General features: G+C 41.5%; 2 protein-coding genes across 10 annotated transcripts in view; one reads left to right on the top strand and one right to left on the bottom strand.

The window, feature by feature from the left end:
- Positions 1–14,126, top strand: part of RAB1A (RAB1A, member RAS oncogene family) — a 29,340-nt gene extending 15,214 nt beyond the window's left edge. The window contains 6 exon segments of the mRNA XM_077766420.1: positions 1,351–1,423; positions 5,902–5,997; positions 10,100–10,195; positions 11,692–11,823; positions 12,296–12,479; positions 12,482–14,126. Of these exon segments, the coding sequence (XP_077622546.1) occupies positions 1,351–1,423; positions 5,902–5,997; positions 10,100–10,195; positions 11,692–11,823; positions 12,296–12,479; positions 12,482–12,525 (625 nt within the window). The 3' untranslated portion in view covers positions 12,526–14,126.
- Positions 3,111–24,324, bottom strand: part of CEP68 (centrosomal protein 68) — a 37,371-nt gene continuing 16,157 nt past the window's right edge. For 5 of the 9 annotated variants that reach the window (XM_077766418.1, XM_077766410.1, XM_077766412.1 and 2 more), the window contains 4 exons: positions 23,846–23,968; positions 21,372–21,468; positions 17,958–18,130; positions 17,071–17,384 (listed from right to left, as the gene is read on the bottom strand). In XM_077766418.1, coding sequence (XP_077622544.1) covers positions 17,358–17,384; positions 17,958–18,130; positions 21,372–21,468; positions 23,846–23,968 — 420 coding nt within the window. In that variant the 3' untranslated portion in view covers positions 17,071–17,357. The other 4 variants (XM_077766416.1, XM_077766413.1, XM_077766415.1 and 1 more) reach the window with 4 other exon arrangements.

Consider the following 24,324-nt stretch of genomic DNA (forward strand, 5'->3'; position numbering starts at 1 on the left):
CAGTATTATTTATTATGGGTAAATTTTAGTTATTATTCCCTTCCCCTCCTTTTTTCTTTAGGATCTCAAACTGGAATGGATGTTAGTTAATTATTAGTTCATCCTTTGCCTAAATCCCCTTTATGACTTCTTTAAGAGCTTCTTGTTTCCTTCTATAATTTTTATTTTGCTGGCTAGGGCACTTTGGATTTTTTTTATTTTTTTCCAAATATAATTAAGGACGATAAGTGTACTATGATAACTTGGTAAAACTAGAAGAAAATTTTAATACATGATCACTGTGTAAACCTAGGTAGCAGTTGATGAATATTCACAGAGATAATCATTTCTGAAAGTTTTACATATTGCTTACATTTAAATAATGATAATTATAATCTAAATTTAAATTGTGATTTTTGGGTTTCATCTTAAGTATCATTTTTTTAAATCACAAAGGAAAAAACTGAAAATCATGAATACATATCCTTTAAAAAATGTACAAATTCTGGGGGCATCTCGGTGGCTTAGTTGGCTCAGTGCCCAACTTCTCAGGTCATGATCTCACATTTCAAGGGTTCAAGCCCCGCATCAGGCTCTGTGCTGACAGCTCAGAGCCTGGAGCCTGCTTCAGATTCTGTGTCTCCCTCTCTTTCTCTACCGCTCTGTCTCTGTCTCTCAAAAATAAAGAAACATTAAAAAAATGGATAAATTCTGGATTTTTTTTGAAATTACTTAAAAAAACACAGAACTAGTCTCAGGTGGAAAAGATCTATGAGGGACTCGGCAGTATAGAGGCCATGGGCAGTAGTATATTGTCTTCTGGTCCAGGAAAGGATCTTGCTCCATAAAGGAATCCCTGGGACTGGTTTTTTAGTTAGTCCTGGTAGTTTAATGTACAGAAATAGTGCCTAACTTTCAGTGTTTTCTGAAGGAAACACTTTAATAGCAAGCTTAGAATGTTGTTAAAGTTGTGTGTTGACATAAGCAGCATATGATTTTATCACATCTCTAGTCTAAAATATTTTTTATTTTTCTTAAAGCTTATTTATTTTGAGAGAGAGACCAGGGGAGGGACAGAGACAAGAAGGAGACAGCTGATAGAGCAGAGCCTGATGTGAGGCGCGAACTCACATCATGAGATCATGACCTGAGCCAAAACCAAGACTCAGACGCTTAACCAGTTGAGCCACTCAGGCGTCCCTAGTCTAAAATATTTTTAATACAGGCCTCAGGAGTTAAATGGCTTCTGAAGCCATTCATGGCCTTTTCAGGAGTCCTCAAGTGAGCTGTTATTCTTGGCTTATATTTTTGTTGTAGAACTTACAGTGTGGTATGCATTTTTTAATGTGATTTTTCTTTTTCTTTTTGCAGTGATTATTTATTCAAGTTACTTCTGATTGGCGACTCTGGGGTTGGAAAGTCTTGCCTCCTTCTTAGGTTTGCAGTAAGTTGAAATTGAAATGCCTTTAAAGAAATTTGTGCTGTGTGTGTTTTCTAGATAGTCAAAGGATTAAACAATTTCATTCAGAAAAAAATAGTTCTTCCAGAATTTATATATTTAAAAGTCTCCAAGTGTACCTTCCCAGTGATATGTTGACTTAAGTAGAAGAAATGCTCTCGAGTTTAAGAAATTCAGCAAAGTGTGATTATAAAGTTAGAATGTCTAACACTCTTGGTAGAGTTCAAAGAGTTGGCTTGTGTTTAAGTGACTTGATGAAAAATGAATCTTTAAGTAAAATTTTAGTAGAATAAAAGAGAAAGTGGAGCCTGGTACAGACTTTTTTTTGACATTGGCATAGTGTTCTGTATGCTGCACCTTACAGATATGTAACTTTGAACCCACTGAATAGAATCCACAGTCTCCATAGTCTTTATCAATGGCCTTCAAGTTGAACATGTTTTCCTTCTCATGTCTAGGTCATTGGTTCTCAGAGTATGGTCTAAAGACCTCTGGGGATCATCAAGACTTTCTCCAAGGGTCCATGAGGTTAAAGCTTTTATCCTAATAATACTAAGCCATTAGTATTTTACTAAGTAAGTACTTACTTAGTATTAACGCAAAAGACATTTGCCTTTTTCAGTGTGTTGACATTTGCTCTGATGGTGCACATGCAGTGGTGGGTAAAACGGCTGGTGCCTTAGCGCCCTATCAAGGCAGTGCTAAGTGCCAAACTGTACTCAGAGTCCTAGTATTTACCTGTATTGGTGAGGGGAAGGGGGGGGATTGTCACTTAAGAGTGTCTTTGATGAAAACAGTAAAAATGAATAATTTTTAAAAATCTTGATCCTTGAGTGTTCTTTAAGTATTCTGTGTGAAAAACATGTAAAGCACTTGTTACTGCATACTGAATGGAGTATGTTGGTTGTCTTGAGGAAAATAAAAACCCTTGATAGTTGTTTGAGTTGTGAGCTGAACTAGCTCCTTTTTTCTTTTTCTTTTTCTTTTTGTTTTACTTGAAAGAACAGCTGACAAACTGTAGTGATGTGGAATTTGGTGGTATTGGGCAGATTTTCTCCAGTGAACTGAGACTCATTTCAAGGAAGATAACTGATAGCATTTGGTACATGTAATAAAATTCAAGCTCTTAGGGGAAAATTAGAAGTTTAGAAAACTTAAAATTCACTGTGAACTTGACAGCATGTCATTCTTAATATGACTTTTCTGATTGACAGTATTAATATCATTTAAAATGTATATAATTTTACATAGTGTGTGTGTGTGCGTATATATAAAAGTTAACGAAACCAAGGAACTACTAGGGTAAAATTCTTTATCTTGTGTGAAAATATTTCCTAATACGGAAACAAATCGGGAAAGAAAAGATTGTTAATTTGCATTAAAATTAATGTTACACACATAAAAGTGTTAGGAAACCAGTGATACTAGCAAAAAAATAACAGGAAGGGATGATATTCTCAATATACAAAGCACACTTACATATTAATATGAAAAGTATATTTGTCATAATGGAAATATGGGCAAATACATGAGTGAGCAGTTCACAAAAGAAGAAATACAGATTGACAATAAGTATGAAAAGTTCGATCTTATTTGTAGTTAAAGGACTTTAAAATTAGGTAGTACTTAATTTTTATTAAATTGGCAAATATTAAAATCAGGAATCATCTGTAATAGTAAATCAGCAATCTTGGATATCTGACATCTCTTGAGAATGGTTACAGCCTGAGGTGTTTGTGTTTCAAGGAAAATCCTCTGGATGCCTGTTGATCTAACCCACAGGTTTCAGTACTGCCTACCTACACAGTAGAATTGAAGCGTTTAAAAGACTCCCGGGCCCCTAGAATAGAGATGAGCTGCAAAATGTATAATAAATGTACAGACACCGGGGTGGTTCAGTCAGTTAAGCATTGGATTCTTGATTTCGGCTCAGGTCATGGTCTCTGCAGTTTGTGAGTTTGAGCTCTGCACTGGACTCTGCACTGACAATGTGGAGCCTGCTTGGGATTCTTCTTTGTCCCTCCCCTGCTCTTGCACACTTGCTCTCTCCAAATAAACTAAAAAATAAAAAAGAAAGAAAGAAAGAAATGTGTAATAAGCTGTAGGACCACAGAGGTAAGAAACTCTGAGAATTGGCCAAGGAAGTTAAAGAGTGTTTGGACAGTCAGTATTGCCTGAGCTCAAAATTGAAGAATGAATAAAAATTGTGACCCAGGGGCTGGGGGTTAGGAAGTATGCAGAAAGAGATGTTGAGAACTTGGACAGAAGGAAGAACATGTGCAGTGGCTCAGAGGCATACGAATAAGGCACATGTAGGGATTTATAAGAATTCTAACAAAGCATTCATTAAGTATTTCCAAAAAAGCACCTATCTTGTAGGAGTGCGAAGTGAATGTTTGTTGTACTCATTTTGTTCTCTATTTTCTGTAGTATCTGATATTTATTAGACACTCAATTAAAAACAGTAAATAAGTTTTTAAAATGTTTATTTTGAAAGAGTGTGCACGAGCTGTGGAGGGGCAGAGAGAGGGGGAGAAAGAATCCCAAGGAGACTCCGTGTGGTCAGCGTGAGCCCGACGTGGGGCTCGATCTCACAAACCGTGCATTTCTAAAAACTGGACATTTTGGGGGCACCTGGCTGACTCAGTTGGTGGACCATGCAACTCGATCTCGGGGTTGTGAGTTGGAGCCCCACGTTGGGTGTGGAAATTATTTAAAAGTAAAATCTTAAAGAAGAAAAACTGGACATTTTGTAAAATAACAGTGCCCTTGTCAGCTTACAAAATACATATCTCGGATTCTCAGAAATGTGATATCACAGTTGGTTTGAATCAGGATACAGACATGGTCTATACATTCCATTTGGTTGTTTGCTGCTTAATCTAAGTTTTTCCAATCTCCTTTTTCATTTCTGTCTTTTACTTTTTGCAGAACCTAGGTAGTTGTCATATAGATTTTCCAACATTTTAGATTTGTCACTTTGCTTCTTTATGGTGTCTTTAAACTTGTTCCTTTATCTCTCTTGTTATAGTAACTGGAAGCCCCAGAACTGTGCTATTTTTATGGTAGCTACTAGCCCCATGTGGCTACTTGAATTTAAATTAATTAAATTTGAATAAAATCTAAAATTCACTTCCTTGTTTCCCATTAGCTTAGTGGTAACTGTATTGACTAGTTTATAGAACCTTTCCATCATCACAGAAAGTTTTGTTTGACAGGGATCCTCTTAATAGATTTAGGCCCATCTTTGTTGGCAGAATACTTCATAGGAGTTGCCTTGTGCTTGCTAAGATTATTCAGTGGGTTTAGGTGGTGATAGCCTGATCTCTCCTTTCACATATCTTTTCACGAACATTTTCACTGAAAGAAAAAGTTTTTTTTTCCGTTCTAAATAAAATGTCATGGCAGATACTTGAGAAAAATAGGTGTAATTTTAAAAGTTTGAGTTAAACATTGTTCACGCAAAAACTTGTGCACAGATGTTCATAAAGCAACATTATTCATAGTAGCCAAAAAGTGGAAACAACCCAAATGTCCATCAACTGATTGATGGAGGACAAAATGTGTTGTATCCATACAAAGTACTGTATGAGCTGTAGCATGAACAAACCTTGAAAGCTATACTGAGCGAAGGAAGCCAGACATAAAAAAGCCATATACGTGATTCCATTCACATGAGTGTTCAGAATACACAAAGCCATAGGGACGTAAAGTGGATTCGTGTGGTTTCTGGAGTCTGTGGGGAGAGGAGGAAATGAAGAGTGACTGCTACTGGGACAGAGTTTCTTTCTGGGGAAATAAAAATGTTCTGCAGTTAAATAATGGTGATGGTTGCACAAGCTTTTAAAAGTCATAACTGGGGTGGGGGGCGGGGTGCACCTGGGTGGCTCAGTCGGTTGAGCATCCGACTTTGGCTTAGGTCATGATCTCACCGCTCGTGGATTCAAGCCCTGTTTTGGGCTCTGTGCTGACAGCTTGGAGCCTGCTTTGGATTCTGTGTCTGCCTCCTATGCTCACACTCTGTATCTCTGTTTCTCAATAATAAAACAAACAACAAAAAAAAGTCATAACTAGTGTACAATTGACCTCCAAAAAAAATGGAAGAGGAGAATGACATCATTCCTTTATGGTGAATATATTGGATGGAGGGTCAGGGAGGGGAACAAGAGTTTTGCTGATACACAGAAAAGTCATTTGTAATCATTGAAAATATGAAACCTTTTTCTATATGATGTATGTAAAGAATTTGCAAACAGATGTTTGATAAAATTAAAGAACAGCTAGTGAAAAAATCCTAAGAAGAATCTACTATTAAATAGTGCATTGTAATCAGAACATGAACTGAATATTGGAATGGAGTAGCTGTTCTCAACACATTATGCCTTATAAACATTATCGACTTTATAGATAAAAGTTGACATATTTTCTTTATTGAACATTAATTTTATTTTTTTTCCCTTTAGGATGATACATATACAGAAAGCTACATCAGCACAATTGGTGTGGATTTCAAAATAAGAACTATAGAGTTAGATGGGAAAACAATCAAGCTTCAAATAGTAAGTCATTTTTAGACTAGAATTTGCTTTGGAAATTATTTTGGTAAATTTAGAATGTACTTCTTATGATCTTCAGAATCTCCTATAGCTATGATAGAGTGGTAGAATAAGAATTGTTTAGATTAAAAACATTTTCTCTAAGATTACCTTCCTAATTGAATTTTTTGTTCACAAAGCAGAGAAATACATGTTTGAAGTTAAACTTGGTCCTAGTTCTTTTCCTTGTGCTTTCATCAGGGGGTAGGGGGAGGATCTAAGTTGAGGTTTACCTTGTCCTAATAGTGCAGGCAGTTTGAGCATTTTCTGATGTCCTACTGTGCTGAATACTGTGGAAAATTAAAAGAAACGTAGGAGAAGGGTCTTCATAGGTGGCTAAGATGAAGGGTTTTATTTAATTCTTTTGTATTTATTAGTTTGTACCAACTGTATAGAAACAATTTTATTGCAAAGGAACTTAGCTTTTCTAACATGTTTTATAGCTCAGAAAATTAATGCCAAGAGATTTAATGATGTGCCCACAGTTACTGACAGAACCAAGTTACTCATAGCTCCCTTTTTTCAGTATTTTGTGTCCCTGTGGCATCCTAGCCTGCTTATCCATCTTTCCCTCCCCAACCCCAAATTTCAACTAGGCATTTGCAGTAGCTCAGTTGTATCAGCTTTGTATGGGTCTGGATACTGCCAGTGGGCACATATCGGCAGTCTTTAAAAACATTAATTTCTGGGGCGCCTGGGTGGCTTAGTCGGTTAAGCGTCCGACTTTCGCTTAGGTCATGATCTCGCGGTTCATGGGTTCGAGCCCCGCGTCAGGCTCTGTGCTGACTGCCAGCTCAGAGCCTGGAGCGTGTTTCAGTCTGTGACTCCCTCTCTCTCTGACCCTCCCCTGTTCACGCTGTCTCTCTCTCTCTCTCCTAGAAATAAATAAAACATTAAAAAAAAAAAAAAAACACATTAATTTCTGGGTATCTTTTGGGGTTGGTGTAGAAAACCAGTGACTGCTGGAAGGAGTTCTAGATTGGGAGTCAGAAAGAAAACTTGATTTGTTGTCTTCTTCAGGTATCTACTAGTCAGTCATGTGTTTAACTCACTTCAGCCTTTTTCCTGGGACTCCATTTCCTATCTCTTCTAAGACCATGATGATACTTGATTTACTAACTCATAAGGTAGTTGTAAGAACCAGATCTAGTACTATGTGGATACAATAATGTGTGTGAAAGACCTTTGTAAACTGTTGGGCATTATGTAAGTGTTACTGGTGATGTGATATACGCAGATAAATGGATGTTTGGTCGCTTTTCGTTTTTTTAGTTGCTCCCTTTTATTATCTGCCTATGATAAGAAAAAGGAAGGTACGTTACAAAAGAACTGTCAGTTTTGGTACAAGCGAACAAACTTGATACTACAAATTAGGACTTGCAAGGATATAGTCACCAGAGATAGCTTGAAATACTTTAAACCAGTGAACAGATTACCTTCTGTATTGATTTTTCCCATTATATGAGTGCCAGCTTTATACTTGGTACCACAAAGAATATTTCAAAAGAGAAGTGCCCAAGCCTCTAACCTAATTACTGATGTGAAATGATTATGTTATATGCTATTACTGGTCTCAGTAAGCTTTGAGTGTCTATGAAAAATTCATTTATTACTGCTTTCCTGGCTAGACGGCATCTTACAAGTTTTTCAGTCTTCTTTCATCTTCAGTAGGAATTTCCTTTTGCTATCTGGTGCCCCTTTTTTTGAACACTTCCGGGAAGCAGCTAGTTCTGTTAATAAATGACTTCTGATTGTTAATTCTTTATGTTGAGCTGAAGCCAGCTTCCTTTGATTTCTCTTATTCCTCTGCCTTTTGGAGCTACCTAAACAGGATTAATTCATTTTCTGTTGGAAGCCTGCCCTCTTTAGATTGGTCTTCCCACAACCTTCTACCTCCAAAGTCAGTCATTCTTTTCTGGAAGCATGCTTCCATAACCTTTCACAATTTGGGTCACTCTTGCATTATAGAAGTGACTTTTTTTTAAGACGGGATTCCTAAAATCATTCAATATGACATAGAATCCAGCCAGTATGGACTACATGGGGTAAGTTTTCTCTCGACTTGGACTTTGAATTTTTTTTCCCCTCTCCTGCACTTCAGGACTCCTGCCGTTTTCTCCTAATTAATGCATTCAAAGATAGATATGAGGTTACAGAGACCAGGAAATAGAGCTCCACAGGAGGAGATTCCACTTCAGTGGGAGAGACAAACATGGAAAAATCAGTTACCCTGTGCTTAGGAGGGGTAATGATTATTATATACAAAAGTGATTAGAGAGGAAGGTAGTTAACTGTCAGAATGAAAACTTGGGGGTTTTCAGAGTGGCAAGGAGACCTAGGAAATTTCACTCTTTGGATGCCATTGCTTAGTCAGCTACAGTTCTTTGTTAGCATTTATTCAGAAACAATGACTTCCTTTTCTTGTCTAACTTTGTTATTCTTAGTGAAAGGGTTGGGTAGAGAAGGGAGCTAATAATTTATTGAGCAGCTTCTATAGTCAGGTGAGGCATTTTATAAACATGAATTCATTTAAACCCTTTAGCAGGTCTATAAAGTGACACCTAGGATCTATAGATGAGGAAACTGTCAGGTGACTCTCCCTAGTGTTAAATAACCAGGAACCTAGGTTTTGAAGTTTCGAAGTCAGGTTGGTGTGACTCCAAAGCTCTTGTTTCTCCATGGATATCCTGAAAGACTTTGAGGTCCCCTACTTAGACAGCAGATCTAAATAGTCTGCTGCACTCTCAAGCTTCGTACTTTGGACAAAAAAGGTAACGAAGCTATGGTGACTTTTTTTGGTTTGCTTTAGATTAACAGTTAACATATAATCTTACTTGCCCTTTTTTTTTTTTTAACTGGAGCATGCTAAATTACAGACCTTATATTTACTCCAAAAATACTTGAGTATGCATGTTACCATTTTCACATTTAACAAAACTGACACTAATGCCATAATCTCTCAACACCCAGTCTGTATTCAAATTTCCCCCAAATTGCAGCTTGTTTTCAGCAGCCTTATTTGTGCTGGCTCTTTAATAAAGGAAGTAATTTCACTGAGTGCTCCAGAACCTTTAGTTTTGCCATGTAAGACATTATTAGTAGGGATGGGCATAAAGTTCAGGAGCCATAATCCTGAATTTTACAGTTCCCTCCCTTTAAAGGCTGTTGCATCTTAATCTCCATTTCCCTTAGGCATCAAGTGCTTTTTTGGGTTTGGCTTTGTTTTTTTTAATGGTAACACTTCCCATTTTACTATTTCCCCATCAGTCAAGGTATAATTTTTACCAGGTTCTTTTAGTGGGGTAGTTAGCTATTCTAAATACACATTTTAAGAAGATGTCATTGACTAGGAGCAATTTAAGCCAACTTCTCATTCTTTGCTTAAAACCAAGTTTTTTAAAATCTAATAATTGAGTTTGCCTCTTGATATTTTTAAGTTTTTTAGACCCAGAATCTTAATGTAACAACATAAGCATTTGTTTTCATTGTTTGAGCCTATATGGTTGAAGTGTGGTAAATGGCTCTTGAGTTTTCTGAAAGTATTTAGAATCATCTTTGCATTGTTTTTCCGAAGAGTGAGATAGTATCTTCCTGAGATGGTTAAAATGTTATCTTCACTAGTAGTTATTTGATTTAGGACCTTTCAGTGCTTTTCCATGAAGGTAAAATGTCCTAGCTAGTGATTTTGTCTTATTTGTGAGAGTATACTGTGTTAAAGGGTGTTAGGCAAGTAGCTGTCCTAATCAAGTCGACCCATCTCTGCCTTCATACTGAATGCGTTGCAGTGCTAAGGCTATAGGGAAGGAATATCAAGAGTATGACATAGTTCCTGGCTCATTGGAAGCGTTACCGCAAGCTGTATAGGCACAACCTTTTTATCCTGAACCTTCAGGTATTTGGCAATTACCATGCAATTTAGTAGTGTGAGCATTGAGGGTTAATGTTCCTATGTCAAATCTTGATACTCTCCGAAGCTATGTAAATGAAACTGTTCTCCTTCCTTCTGCCCTTTCCCCCCACTCTCATTTAATGGAATTGTGTGGATTTCTTGATTGTTTTGTAATAGTGGGACACAGCAGGCCAAGAAAGATTTCGAACAATCACCTCCAGTTATTACAGAGGAGCCCATGGCATCATAGTCGTGTATGATGTGACAGATCAGGTAAGTTCCAGGAGGAAATCATGTTGCAATGAGAAAGGAGGTTACTATTGGATAAATAACAGGTTCTTTTACTTTGTGTATTTGGCATCAGTATTATTTACAGGGCAAAATACATTGTCCAGTCCCAAATAAATGAGTCACATAAAAAGCATTTATTTTAGAGACGCCTGGGTGGCTTGGTTGGTTATATGTCCAACTTTGCGTCAGATCATGATCTCACAGTTCGTGAGTTAGAGGTCCACGTCAGGCTCTCTGCTGCCAGTGTGGAGCCTGCTTTGGATCTTCTGTGCCCCCCCCCCCCCCCCCCCCCTCCCCACCCTCTTTCCCCCTCCCNAAAAAAAATTATTTTAAGGCAATTTACTTTATAAAAACAGGTATATTCTTTTTTTCCCATTATACCTAATAAAGTGACCAACCAAAATTTTGTATTATTTTCCTTTAGTAAATAGAAAATTTAGTAATTGGTTGTACATTTGCTTGCAAGGGACTCTGCTTACATTTATTATCAACTAATAACTGATCATCTCGACAAGAGTTCATAGGGAGCTATGGATTATTTGGTGTATACGGTGTTCTTAGTTTTAAATATTAGCAGCAGTTTGCTGGTAATTAGATCTCTCAGAGTTGCCAAAGGCGAGATTAGTGGTCTTTGTGTATAAAGGATGTGGTTCACAAATAGGATGAGCTGGAAGAAGATTTTAAGAGGACAGTGAGTATTTAAAAATTAGCTGTTAGAAGAAGGTAGGGAGGAGGGTGTAGAGATGGTGTGAATAATGTGGTCCAAGGGCCATCAGTGTTTTCTTTTTGATCAGAAAGAAAATTTCAGGGTCTTTTTTTTCTGTCAAAGAATGAAAGATAAACTGAAAATTAGAATTTTTTTCTTGTGTCAAATGTTAAGTCTCAACTATGAAAGCGTAGCTAATTAGGAGATAACTAGAATCATAGACTTTAGAGTCTGTGCCATGAGAAATATTAGGTAAGTGATATCATTAGGAAAAAAAGAAATGCTAATTTAAAAAATCTTAAGTCATTACCATGAAATACTTAAATAAGAAAATTTCCCTCCTTTAAATAGGTCTGTGGAAAACAAGCATCTTTACTTTGGACGTATTTAATAATACCTTTTGACAATTCTAGTACTAACATTTTAGATAGGCTCTCTTCACAAACTAAAGTTTTACAGATTTCAAAAAACAGGTTTTTATAGTTACATTTAAGTTGCTTATTCCAGAACAGATTTGACTGAACTGTAGTTTAATGATAAACTGTATTTCCCTCCCTTAAGCTTTCAAATATTAATGTCTTACTCCTGTATGTACAGTCATTGTAATACATCACTTCACTTTCTTCCTGGCACTGTAGTTACTGTTTTGTAGCTAGACTTGTCTCACTAGAACTTCTCAGGCCAGGAAAGACACTTCTGTTTTTATGTGCTAATATTTAGAGCAGCTGTGTCCAGACTGTATGATCATTCTTAAAAATGTCTGTCTTCTTAGGAGTCCTTCAATAATGTTAAACAGTGGCTGCAGGAAATAGACCGTTATGCCAGTGAAAATGTCAACAAGTTGTTGGTAGGGAACAAATGTGATCTGACCACAAAGAAAGTAGTAGACTACACAACAGCAAAGGTATGTTTCAAGTTTGATTTTTCAGACTGAATCTGAAGGTGTTCAGTTTGAATTCTGTATGGGTATGGGGTCACACAACAGCCACAACCATCTTACGGCTTTTAAAATATGTGCACTAGAGAGGCACCTGGGTGGCTCAGTCGGTTTAGCACCTGACTTTTGATTTCTGCTCAGGTCATGATCTCACGTTTTGTGAAATTGAGTCCTGCGTCAGGCTCTGCACTGATAGAGCAGAGCCTGCTTGGGATTCTCTCTCTCCTCTTCTCTCCTGCCCCTCCCATGCTTGTCTCTCAAAAAAAAAACTTAAAAAAAATATTAAAATATGTGCAGTAGAATATGCTGATAATGGCTATTTGTGTAGTGTCTGTCTGGATTCAGTAAACTTAGTCCTTCCTTGGCTTCCCATTTCAGAGGACAGAAATGCACTAAGTGGAAGAAACTCTGTGTTAATTAAGCCTTACTGTTCTCTTAGGAATTTGCTGATTCCCTTGGAATTCCATTTTTGGAAACCAGTGCTAAGAACGCAACGAATGTAGAACAGTCTTTCATGACGATGGCAGCTGAGATTAAAAAGCGAATGGGTCCTGGAGCAACAGCTGGTGGTGCAGAGAAGTCCAATGTTAAAATTCAGAGCACTCCGGTCAAGCAGTCAGGTGGAGGTTGCTGCTAAAATTTGCCTCCGTCCTTCTCTCACAGCAATGAATTTGCAATCTGAACCCAAGTGAAAAAACAAAATTGCCTGAATTGTACTGTATGTAGCTGCACTACAACAGATTCTTACCGTCTCCACAAAGGTCAGAGATTGTAAATGGTCAATACTGACTTTTTTTTTATTCCCTTGACTCAAGACAGCTAACTTCATTTTCAGAACTGTTTTAAACCTTTGTGTGCTGGTTTATAAAATAATGTGTGTAATCCTTGTTGCTTTCCTGATACCAGACTGTTTCCCGTGGTTGGTTAGAATATATTTTGTTTTGATGTTTATATTGGCATGTTTAGATGTCAGGTTTAGTCTTCTGAAGATGAAGTTCAGCCATTTTGTATCAAACAGCACAACCAGTGTCTGTCACTTTCCATGCATAAAGTTTAGTGAGATGTTCTATGTAAGATCTGATTTGCTAGTTTTTCCTTGTAGAGTTATAAACGGAAAGATTACACTATCTGATTAATAGTTTCTTCATACTCTGCATATAATTTGTGGCTGCAGAATATTGTAATTTGTTGCACACTATGTAACAAAACAACTGAAGATATGTTTAATAAATATTGTACTTATTGGAAGTAATATCAAACTGTATGGTGATAAGTATTGTTTTAATTCTTATGGTTAAAGGGAAATAGAGCCTCGCATTATACTCAAAACAGCCTTTTGTGTGTGCAACAAGGTCACTGTAGACCTATCTTAGAACAGCGTCCAATATGCTTTCCGGACACTATAGCCAGTCAATGACCTAGGGAGGCTTCTGTGCTGTGTAGGGATTTAAGCAGGCTTAGTGGTTCAGGGAGACTAAATTGTATGGAAAAGAAGTTTAGAATGTATGCTATCTAGTCTCTTATCCTTCTCTAAAACCATCTGAAATGGCTTCATCGATCAACATTTTGTTAATTCTTCTGTGGTAGAGGTGAAAAGCGGCGCACCTTTCCTGCTTGGCAAGTGATCAGACTAATGTGTGTGCTGGTACGGGTTCTTCTGTGCTGAGTCAAATGTCAGCGATCTTATCCTCCACAATTGTATAATTTAGGTCGGAGGAGAGTTAAAGCATTAAAGTAGAAAGCAGTAAATTTACTATTGATTGCCCTAATTTTAGGAATTCTATCCCTAAAAATTAACTGAAAACACAATGCTAGGTGGGAATGATAAATGAAAAAAAATGTATTTATTTCCGTGGAATTTTGCACATGTGAAAAATTTTGTTGAATAGGACCTTGAAGATCCTAAGGTTTGTTTTTATTGCGGGGAAACAAAAATCTTTTGCTAACGATGGCATTTTGAGGTGGTAGAAGTCAGAGATTGTTTACTTGGGGTTGAAATAGCAGCCAAAACATTCTTTTACTTAGGCGCTTGGGATGTGACTGTTGGCAACACATTTTACGGTGGGATCTTTAATCCAATGATAAAATTTAAACTAAAAACAAGCCAAAAATGATAGGTTTCTTTATTTTCACTAAACAGGCAATTGAAATACATGGTACAAAAATAAGTGGTAAGATTATTGTAAAATGAAATGGACAGAATAAATATTCAATTTAATTTTCCATCTGTGAGAATTTCACAATAAAATCGTAGTTTACTTTGTATTATAGATGTGCTTGTTGGATCTATTCATCCTCGCATAAGGCAACTGAAAAATCCCTCAAGATACCAACAGTTATGTGGGTGAAGTTGGTTTTGTTTCCAAAGTTTTTTTGCCTTACTGATCCGTATAAAGGGGGAAAGAATTCAGAAGCTATTTCCTAAAACAGAAGAATAATACAAATGCTAGTGTGATGCTGTACACTTCGGTTTTATGCAAGCTGTTCCACTGTCAGCTTAGTGGTGAGCTAGCAAGAAACATTCCATGAGTTTATTTTAAGATGTGAGCATATTTACATTCTTACTTAGTTTTGAAGATCTAGTGTTCTTCCCCCCACAGCAGTCAAGCAAGATGTCAGAGTACAAACACTTCAAGCTACTATGGGCCTTAATAATTTGTTCATTTCCTAAGGGGAATTCCCACTGGTCATATTTTAATGACAGTGGCTTCCATGAATTAGCTTACATAAGGGAAGTGTCCTAAGCCTGACTGGTCACAATCTCTGGGAAGTCCTTGCAGAGTGATAGCCATTCTAGCCTGAGCAGAAATGTCCCGTTCTTTGACCTGTGACTTAAAATTTCCTTTAGCGTACATGTTGCCATTGCAGCATATTTTATGTCAACCCTACTTGATGTTCCAGCTTAAGCTGCAAAACAGCCCTGTATTGATATTGTTTCCTATCTGCAGATGAGCCTAGCCATGGAGCTGCAACACGAACCCAGCTCTGGAAACTGCCAGTCCAGCTCTTAGTACTACTTCCCTGTGGACTTCACTTCTACTAATTTAAAGGGACTACTAGGCAATTTTACTACAGGTAACTATGGCTATGTCAGTGCAAGCCACTGCCGTCCTTCAGGCTACAGTGCAGCTGCCAGCCGGACTCTTGGGGTCCGACCCCGCTGTGTTTGCCCATGGAAATGCTGCTTGCTAGCAGCATCTTCCTGGGATGAAACAATTTCAACTGGAGTCTGCAAGGGGGTCTTAAACTGCTATAAGCACTGCTACAGTCCGATGTTGATACTCTTAAGTGTCACTCACAGCTAGGTCCACAGTATCTTTAGTCACACCTTATTTCAAAGGAGATAAACAAAAATCTCTTAGAGCCTATCTCTAAGTAAAGTAATATTTCCTGGGAAATGGGTTATTCTGAAATAAAATACTCTGAAAATTCCTGTCAGTTGAAGCTGATAGTTACTAGGCTGGATGGGAATAGAACGGCACGTTCAGCACTCAGTTGCTGTAACATTGGCCAATTTTGCTGTAGGGTTGTCATCTTCAGTTTTTTGGTGAACTTAATAGAAACATGTCTATCATATATTAGCAAGTAAATGGGTTTAACTCCTCAGGGCTATCCCAAAACACTCAGTAGAAAGGCACATACCAACTTATAGCCACATCAAAGAGAAGAGGAAATAGATCAATTTAAGAACAGAGGCCATTAGGGGCACCTGGTTTGGCTCAGTTCATGAGATCAAGGCCCACGCCGGGCTCTGTGCTGACGGTGCGGAGCTTGCTTGGAATTCTCTCTGCACCTCCCCGGCTTGCGTGCATACACTCAGTCTCTCTTTCTCAAAATAAACAAACATCAAAAAAATTAAAAGAACAAAGGCCATTAGACAGATCTGCCATTTCTATGGAAATATAACTATCTGCTCTGGAGGGATTTTATTTTCTTAAATCTCAGTATGGAACCAAGATTCAAGTCCTAACCTTCTTTTGAAGAAGGCAATTTTCTATCAAATGTTCTGTTCTGAGGGGATATCAGAAGTCTGCTCATGAAAATAGTTGTTGTAATGTCACCTTTCGATTTAAAATGATTTGTGCATTTTTTACAAACATAGGATCTTTATGTCTTAAAAGAACCCTTGTCAAATGAGAATCTGGAAGGAGTTTGAAAAAAAGATGTTTAAGTGCGGACCTGACCTACATTTAAGTGTGAAGAATCCTTTCCAGAAGTCCTAGCCCACCGTAATACTACAGGCCAATTAATGCTACTACGTTTCTTGCTTCCATGTTCATGGCACATAAGAAACGTCTTAAAGGTCTTTTTAACCAGACTCTCTGGTTACCAGAAATAGCTGATCATTTTGCCTTAAAAAGCTATATAACTGAGGCTTTAAATGGTTGATCCATAGACTCCCCNGGCTGTGTGATCCTATCCATACCCTTTTCTTCCCTGATCTTGGACTGCTCTTCCGAGACAGTAGGAATGGATGGATGCGTCCTCCTAATGATGCCCTTTAGGTGTGGATAATCAGGCCCATAGTTTCACAAAGTTTAGCGGCAGTTTCTTATGTCTCTGACACATTTTTTCCTTTAAGATCTGAGACAGGCAGATGGAGTCTTACTAAGCCCCTAAGAGAACTTAAAAGATGTCCTAACAACCCAAAATAATTTGAGAACTTTCTGTTGGAGATTTAAAGTCTCTTCTAAAATCTTCAAGGGGGATTTATAAACCTAAGCTTAAGTTTACGAAAAGACCCAAGTTCCTGGCGAGCCATTCAGTTTTTTCAGTCTCTCGGGTCTTCTGGCATGCCTGAGAATAGCACGTATTTGGTACCTTCTCTCATACAAACCTTCTTCAAATGACCTTTATAGCAGGTAGACTATTTTAGGAGCTCTGCTCTTTTTAGCTGGATTGAAGGGGATGAAAGGCCTGTACGCCTTATTAGCATTATTTTATCAAAAACTGCAAAGCCACATGCTTTTGTAGAGAAGCACCAAAAGGAAAACCTTAGTTTGGAAGGATTCATTTTAAATAAAGATAGTAACTCAAGCAAGAGCCCTTACTTCAGGGAAGAGAAAGGCATTTTAAAACTTGTTAGTACATTAGAGTTAAGTTTCCCCCTTGATTTCAGTGTTATAAATGGCTCTTACAAGGGCTTCCTGAAAGTTTCCCACCAGCCAGGTTTTAGCCGACACATTACATCTCTGCCTGAGAAGATGCCTGAAAGAGAAAGAGAAACATTTTTATAGGCAGAATGCTGCAGAGGAAGAGATGACGCCTGCAGTCACTGTGTTCATTTTAGAACTACAGTGACTGTTGCTCAGATTTCCTTGATGCAAGTACAGGGTCTCCCTGCCCTGGGCATACCTTTATCCTTAACTTTCGGCTCCAGTGAAGTCTCACCTAGAAGGTCTGTGAGTGACGCACCGTTATTTTGGTGGCAGGAGAGGAAGTCTCACGGAAAGTATGTTAGGCAGTGGCAGCCCCACGCTGGGCACGAACCCCCTCTGCTCTCAGCTCCTTTTCCCTATCATTCCCTGCTGGACTTTCCCGAAGATGAAAAGAAAGTTGTACTGTTAAATCGCCAAGGCACGTTACCCCACCTATCCCCTAGCCCTTTCTGGAAGGGAGCTCACAGAGATCGTTGATGGGAAGGGAGGGGTGAGGACTTAACAGTAAGCTGCGTGAAGATGGGCCAGAAGAGCCTCCAGAACAGGTGGCCTGACAATGACCCTCTACTGGAGACGCAGACCTAAAAAAGCAGGTATAGAGGAATTTTGCCACTGTTGTCTTGAGGGGTGGAGGTGAGGGCACTGCCACGGAAGTGCGAGCACGGGGCACCCTAGTCCTCAGCAGGCAGCAGGGCTAAAGAGAGTAATGGAAAGCAGCTCGGGGAGTCAGCTTGCCACGGGGAGATCCCCAGCCTCCTTTCTGGCAACGGCAGCGTCTCCCTTTTTCATGTCCGGGTCTCCTCCTAGCATCTCATTGCTTTCAGGAACTCCTGGTTCAGTAAGCTTCCAAGAGCTCGCCAACTGTTAGAGCAGGGGCCCTGCGCCCTCATCTGGCTCTGGGGTCCAGTGGACACGGGGTCTTCCCTCAGGCTGCCTACTCACCAGGCTAATCCCCTTCACGTCGGTGCTCCCGTGTGCCGCCATCGTGTGGTCAGGGATGAGGGTGCAGCCAGCCAGCATGTCCAGGGAAGCTAAGATGGCATCATACAGGCGATCTGCGTGGCTCTCCAGCTCGCTGGGCTGCTTCGAGATCCTCCCGAGAACATCCTTTAACACTAACAAACAAGGTTCAAAGCATTTAGGCCAAAAAACAAACAAATCCAACATGTATTTTCAGAAGAATCCTAGAAGGGTTTCGTGTTTTACACAAAATAGGAACATGGCAATGGCAATAGTTTCAGGACATTCACTCTCTAATAGTGACTGTCTAGGGACTCCTGTTGCACTGGAGGGTCTGTGTTAATTTAGGATTAAAGCTGAGCGAAGAATCTCGCTGGCTTCACTCTGGATTTATCTAATTCACAAAAAGGCACAGAAACATGGCTCTCTGGTGACTGGCATCATGTGACTTTCAGAGTTAAGACACAGGGCACACCCAGACCGTATGGGGCAGGAGGCTTAAATGAAACAAAACAATAAGCCAAGATTAGGACATCGGGCCCCACTGCCAGGTTCCTAACAGATTCTGTCGGCTGGGGAACTGTTACTTGGCATGTACACAGCTAGTCTGGGAGTGGATTTGGGAATGCTGTGAACCCTTTTTGTGGGCCCTAAATCAGCAGATTTCCAAATTACCTGAAAGCAGGCTAAGACAAGAGGTTAGCAAAGCCAAGATTTCCTCCTGTGGGCCGAGTGTTGCGGAAGGGATGGGCTACGTTCAGAGAGCATCACACATGGCAGGCTTGTTTTTCTCTGAAAAACCTTACTTCCTTTGTGAAACACAAAAGGCTGCTTTAGCTTCCTGAGCCTTTATCAGCTGTGTTAACACTCTCTCTAGTTTCCTGCTACAGCTGCAGCGTCTGCCAGCAGCAGAAGGGAAAGGGGAAGCTGCGTATCTGCAGAAGATGCTGACGGACGGACGGGCGGCAGGAGAAGGGACACGGGCTCGCCGGGCCCATATCAGGTCCCTGGGGAAGGCACACAGATGCTGCGTCATCTGGGCAGCGCCGTCCTGGCGAGGCCCGGAGGAGGAGGGCGGCCAGGTGCATGGCACAGCTCGTCTGTGAGCGCGATGGCTGCGGTTTTCCCTCCAGACCTTTGCTCGGTCCTCCTGTGTTTGTCAGAATTCAGGAACCTTTATTTTTTTTCCTAAACATTTATTTTAGGATATTAGAATGCTTGGTTGGGGCCAAGTAAAAGGAAAGCTGGGAGTAAGAATGAAATCATCTTTCCCAGTAAGACTTTCCTCTTTTAATTGAATACATATGTACAGAACTGGATCACGTGACCAGTTCAGTAAGGAGCGTGGGGTCAAGAAAGGACTGGCGACTCGGGCACCGAAGCACTGGGCCAAAGTGCCCAGAGAAGCCCGCTGCCCACGGGGAGGCCGCGGCAGGAGGCTGAGATGGACATGTGGGAGGGGAGTTAGTTTGGTTCTTGTCCCTACAGCTGCACTTGCGACCGCAAAGCTGGCAGGGAGTGCTAGTGCTCAGGCTCTACGGACTGGCTGGCGGTGCGCCCTGCAGGGAGCTGAGCTGTCCTGCATCTAGCCGGAGGCCAGGGGAACTTGTGATGACCACACAACACCAAAGTTCCTGATGAGTCCAAGCAGAGGACAGGAGGGGCAGGTGTCAATCAAAGAGCCTGCATACATATCTGAAAATCACAGATAGGGCTCTTTGGCAGTGAAACCTTCAGACTCCTTTTGAGACAAGGGCAAAGTGGGAAGTTACTACAGATTAATAAGCACTGACAAGTATTACTGGATTGGTTTTTAAATGAAGGTCAAAGAACCGGTAGCCTGTAAGAGGCCCACTGTTCCATGTGGCCTGCAGAAGAGTCTCCTGGTATGAAGGGCTTTCCCGTCCTGCTCAGGACTCTGCCCCTCCAGACACAGCAGCCGGGGGAGTGGGCAGAAAGGGGCGTGAGCCAGGCTGCCGCTCCTTGTGTGGTCCCAGGCCAGTTCACAGCTCCGAGGGGACAGTGACGACAGTACCTATCTCACGAGGCTGTCATTAAATGGGAAAAAACCAACACTGGTACGTTAACTACTTGCACACAGCGTCTGGCACGGTGTTCGGTATGACGCCGACATAACTACACGCAGCAGGGGAGCCTGACATACTGAATTTCTGCCCCAGTAAACCCAAGAGCCAAAACAAAGGCCTCCTGAAGGCAGGGGACTGCAGAGGGCTCACAAAATTCACACTGGATAATCCCTGCCCTGCTAAAACTCCTTCAGTAAGTCCCTGTCCTACTGAAACCCTTCTGCCTGCTCATGGTTCTCAACCCTGGTCATTTTGCTTCCCAGGGGATCTTGGCAATGTCTGGAGATGTTCTGGGTTGTCACAATTGGAGAGGAGGCACTACTGGTATCTGATGGTTGACGTTGCCACACATCCTGCAACACATAGGACAACCCTCCTCACACAGCATCATGTGGCCCAGAATGCTGATGACGCCCAGGTTGAGAAACTGCCCTATCCCACCTGCCTAATACACGCCCACACTGCTGGTCAGGACAGCGCCACCTCACTGCCCCTCGAGCCCGAGGGCCCTGTCCAGCTTTGACTGGTTTCTTTCCAGCATAGCCCACGCCTCACTCCAAAACTGACGCACACTACAGATGGGCTCTTTTAGCTCTTGGTTGTTTCGTCATCCAGGAAATGAGGGGCTCTTTGGCGATCCACCGGTTCTCTGCTCTAAACCTAGCATTCCCCCCACCTCACCCTCCATCCCCCACCTGCCCTTGGCAAGGGCAACGCTGCCTTAAATCCTTGCACCTTGCAGGCTTAGGCACACTCTTAACATCTGTGACTTTACGTTTTCCTAAATGGGGAGCCCATCCTACAGAATGAACATGAGCTTATTTTGTTGTACCACTGTCCCTGTCATCAGTTCACCCCTTCTCTTAGCCTGCTCCCTTAGAATAGACTGACTGCTCTCGGGTGCCGAAACAAATCTCCTTCAAGGCAGAACACAAAGCAGATAACCAGAGAGGGGCCCAGCCTGTGCTGGGATAGGAGGGGAGTCCTCTGGGGTTCCCACTGGGAACGTCCTGTCAGAGAACCAAAGACCACTGGATTGAAACCAGCACTGCGGCACAGGTCACTACCATGAAAAGGTAAAAGTGTGTCACTCTCGAAAGCTCCAGGCCTTCTACTCAGCTTACCTTCCTGACCGTGACCAGATCCCCGTGTGGCCACGGGGGCAGTGACAGTGGGAGGGCCGGAGCCACGGCAATCTATGGCAGTGGGTGGAGTGGGGAGGGGTCTTTACCAGTGACAGCATGGCTCCCTGGACTTGCTGCCGAGAGGGAGGGAGCACTGGCTCAATTCAGAACTTGCTGCGTCTCACCTGGAGTGTTGTCCAACAGGCACTGAAGAAGAATCTCCCCTTTCTGTAAGACGCTCTCCGTCAGGGACTGGTGTTCATCTATATCTTTCTTAAATTGCTAAAGCATGGGAGGAAAAAAAAAAAAAAGCTTCGTTACTAATGTTCTGTAAGTTACTCAAAATGATCCCTTGCAGGGTAGCTCGATTCCCCTCTAACCTGGAAGCAAACCCACTCAATCTTCAGAATCCCCCCAGTAAACAGTATATTAGTTTAACTTTCCCTTCTTGATCCTTTGAGCCCAAAACAGAGTCCATCTTTTTTGTTGTTGTTGTTTACAGTCTAACAAAACAGTTTTCTTTTCCCTGGCAGAGCCTGGTTCATGAACAGCCTGGGGGTTGCAGGTTCTTTTAGACCTCACTGGGTCTTCTTTAAACTCACAAGGCTATGGGATTCTCAAAACACAATGTCTTCTATCCTGACGGACCCGAGAAGTAAGAGCCACATGAGAGGTGCCTCGACCCACTTCTTCCCTGAACATCCAGCTCTGTGCAGACCTTGGGCCTCGGGAAGGCATCAGGGAAGCTGAGTCTCCCAAGTAGATGATTTGTTTTCCCCTCATGGATACCAAGCCTTACAGCTGACTGTTTTGATGTTCCTTTAGATGCTAAGATGTGTCAAGTCAAATCCATGATGACTTTTAGTACAGGGTACAAAACTTGGTGGTTCACATTCTCAAGTTTTAATTTTACTCTTGGACTTAACTATATTCTTGTCTTTAATTTTCCTCTGCCCTAATACCTGTGCTTTTTATTTTATTCTTTAGTATTCTCTGTAGTTTATATGCTGCCATAAAGCTACAGTGTTAAGACAAAGAGTATGAGACAGTCACAGTTAACAATTCGTGGACACAAACACACCTGCTTATATTAGGTATCTACACAGGGGTCAAGGTAGCTCACACTTATTTGTAAGTCATGCACCATTATGTGTGGGAAAGGGGCTGACAGTGGTCCCGCTTTATGATACAGCTGTGTAGGGGACACAAGAGGGCTAGTCTTCACTGACTTGTGAGGGTTAACTCCCAGCTCAGGTCTCAGTTCTACCCACAAAGCAAGACAGCTGCTCTGGCCAGCCTGGAAGGTGAGGCAGAGAAGGACAGGGAGGGGTAAAATGGAGGAAATGGACTCGTTCTACTTGGCACTTGCTCTGATGGGGATGGGGCCGAGGCACTCTGGAGAGACCACCCAGGTAATTCTGAGGGCAACTTCCAGGCAGTTTCCTCTCCCCACAGTGGTACTGCCCCTAGACCCCCAAGGGGCGGGCCCTGCCCAGCTACACACACATACTCAGGAGCTGCGCACAGAGAGCGCTGTCACACTCAGCCTTCCCCTCCTCCCTCCAGCACACTCTGGGCAAGGAACTCCAGGTGACCTCTGTCTACACAGCAGGAAGTAGCACTCCCACTAAGGTGGGACAGCTGGCCACCCAGGTGATGCCCCTCCCTAAATCTGACTTGGCTCCAAGCTGGAAAACAAAAGGCCCGTCTCCGTCCTGCCCACCAGGATGTGCCGGGGGCTGGGTGGGTGCTGCTCTGGCTCAGGGACAGTCAATAACCTCCTCTGAAGGCACTTGATTAGGTGGCAGAAATGCAAAGAACTGTCTCAGAAAACCCTCTCAAGACTAGCATCAGGCTCACACCACAACTCCTAACTACCTCTGCTCCTTCAGAGGTTGGAAATGCTTGGCCAACCAGACATGCTACAGGCCTGTGGGTAGTTCAGTCAAGGTTAATATTATGCTTAGGGTAACTGTATAATTTATCCTCCGATTCAGAACACATCTGAGAATGAAGGGGGACCTATTGATGGTTATTCTAGAACAACAGGCAAAAACTATCACTTCAGATACTAAAGTCAAATGAACCAGAACACACAAAGAGATGTTAAAAATAACAAAACCTTAATGAAGAAGAGGCAAAGACCCCCCAAAAGAAAACACAGAAGCAAATTCCAGTCAGGGCTTTCCAAAAGAACTTTTTGTGATGATGGAAGTGTTCTAGCTACGCTACTCAATACGGTTGCCACTAGACAAATGTGATGCCTGACATCTGGGACTGTATCTAGTGTTAACAGAAATAGGAATCTTGAATTCGACTTCAGCTGAAGAGCCACATGTGAATAGGCATCCGGTGACTAGTGCAGATCTCTACTTTATCCGAGACATTTGGAAAATTACATCGCAAATCATCCTTAAGTATATTAGACTGAGGATAATAGATTTTCTCCAAACTCTTCTTGGCCTGGGATATAACTCCTACATTTTACAGTGTTGCAACAGTAAGAATCTGGAAAGGACCACTGATTAGATTTCAGATACAACAGTCCACTGTGCCCTAACATACTGAGTATCGGGTATTTGAGCTTTTACTTTGTAATCAAGTACTTAGCCACCACTCTGGTCAGAGTGAGCAGCCAGAAGCCAGGACCACATATTACCCGGTAAAGCTGCAGAGAAGACTTGAGACCTGTAAGATTGGACTTGGATGGAATCAAGTGGTCGGTAACGTCGGCTATGTTATACAGCCAGCCGATCAGCTCTTCCAGCTGACAGCAGAACGTCTGTGGAGACAAATAGAGGACACATGGTGTTACAGACCAAACTGCTGTCTGCACTTTCAATCCAGGGGATTCTAGGAGAGAGACTGCGCTTTTCTGGAGTGTTCCCTCACTTGAGGGGTCAGTTTCCACGCTCCTCCCCTGCCTGTTCCCACCCTGACTCCAGACCTCCACCGGGGCAATATGACGGGCCCCACCTTGGCGGTCTCCCCTCAGCCTTTGTGACAGCAAAAATGACAGGCTGAAAAAAGCCTGCCCTGCACGTAGGAAGAGAGCAGCTAGGGGGAGGGGCCACGGACAGGGAACAGCCCAAAAGCATGCCAACCGTGGAAACCAACTGTTGGGTGACACCAGTGCGA

Source organism: Crocuta crocuta, unplaced genomic scaffold (genome assembly GCF_008692635.1).
Source record: "Crocuta crocuta isolate KB4526 unplaced genomic scaffold, BGI_CrCroc_1.0 scaffold113, whole genome shotgun sequence".
In the NCBI taxonomy this organism is placed as follows: Eukaryota; Metazoa; Chordata; class Mammalia; order Carnivora; family Hyaenidae; genus Crocuta; species Crocuta crocuta.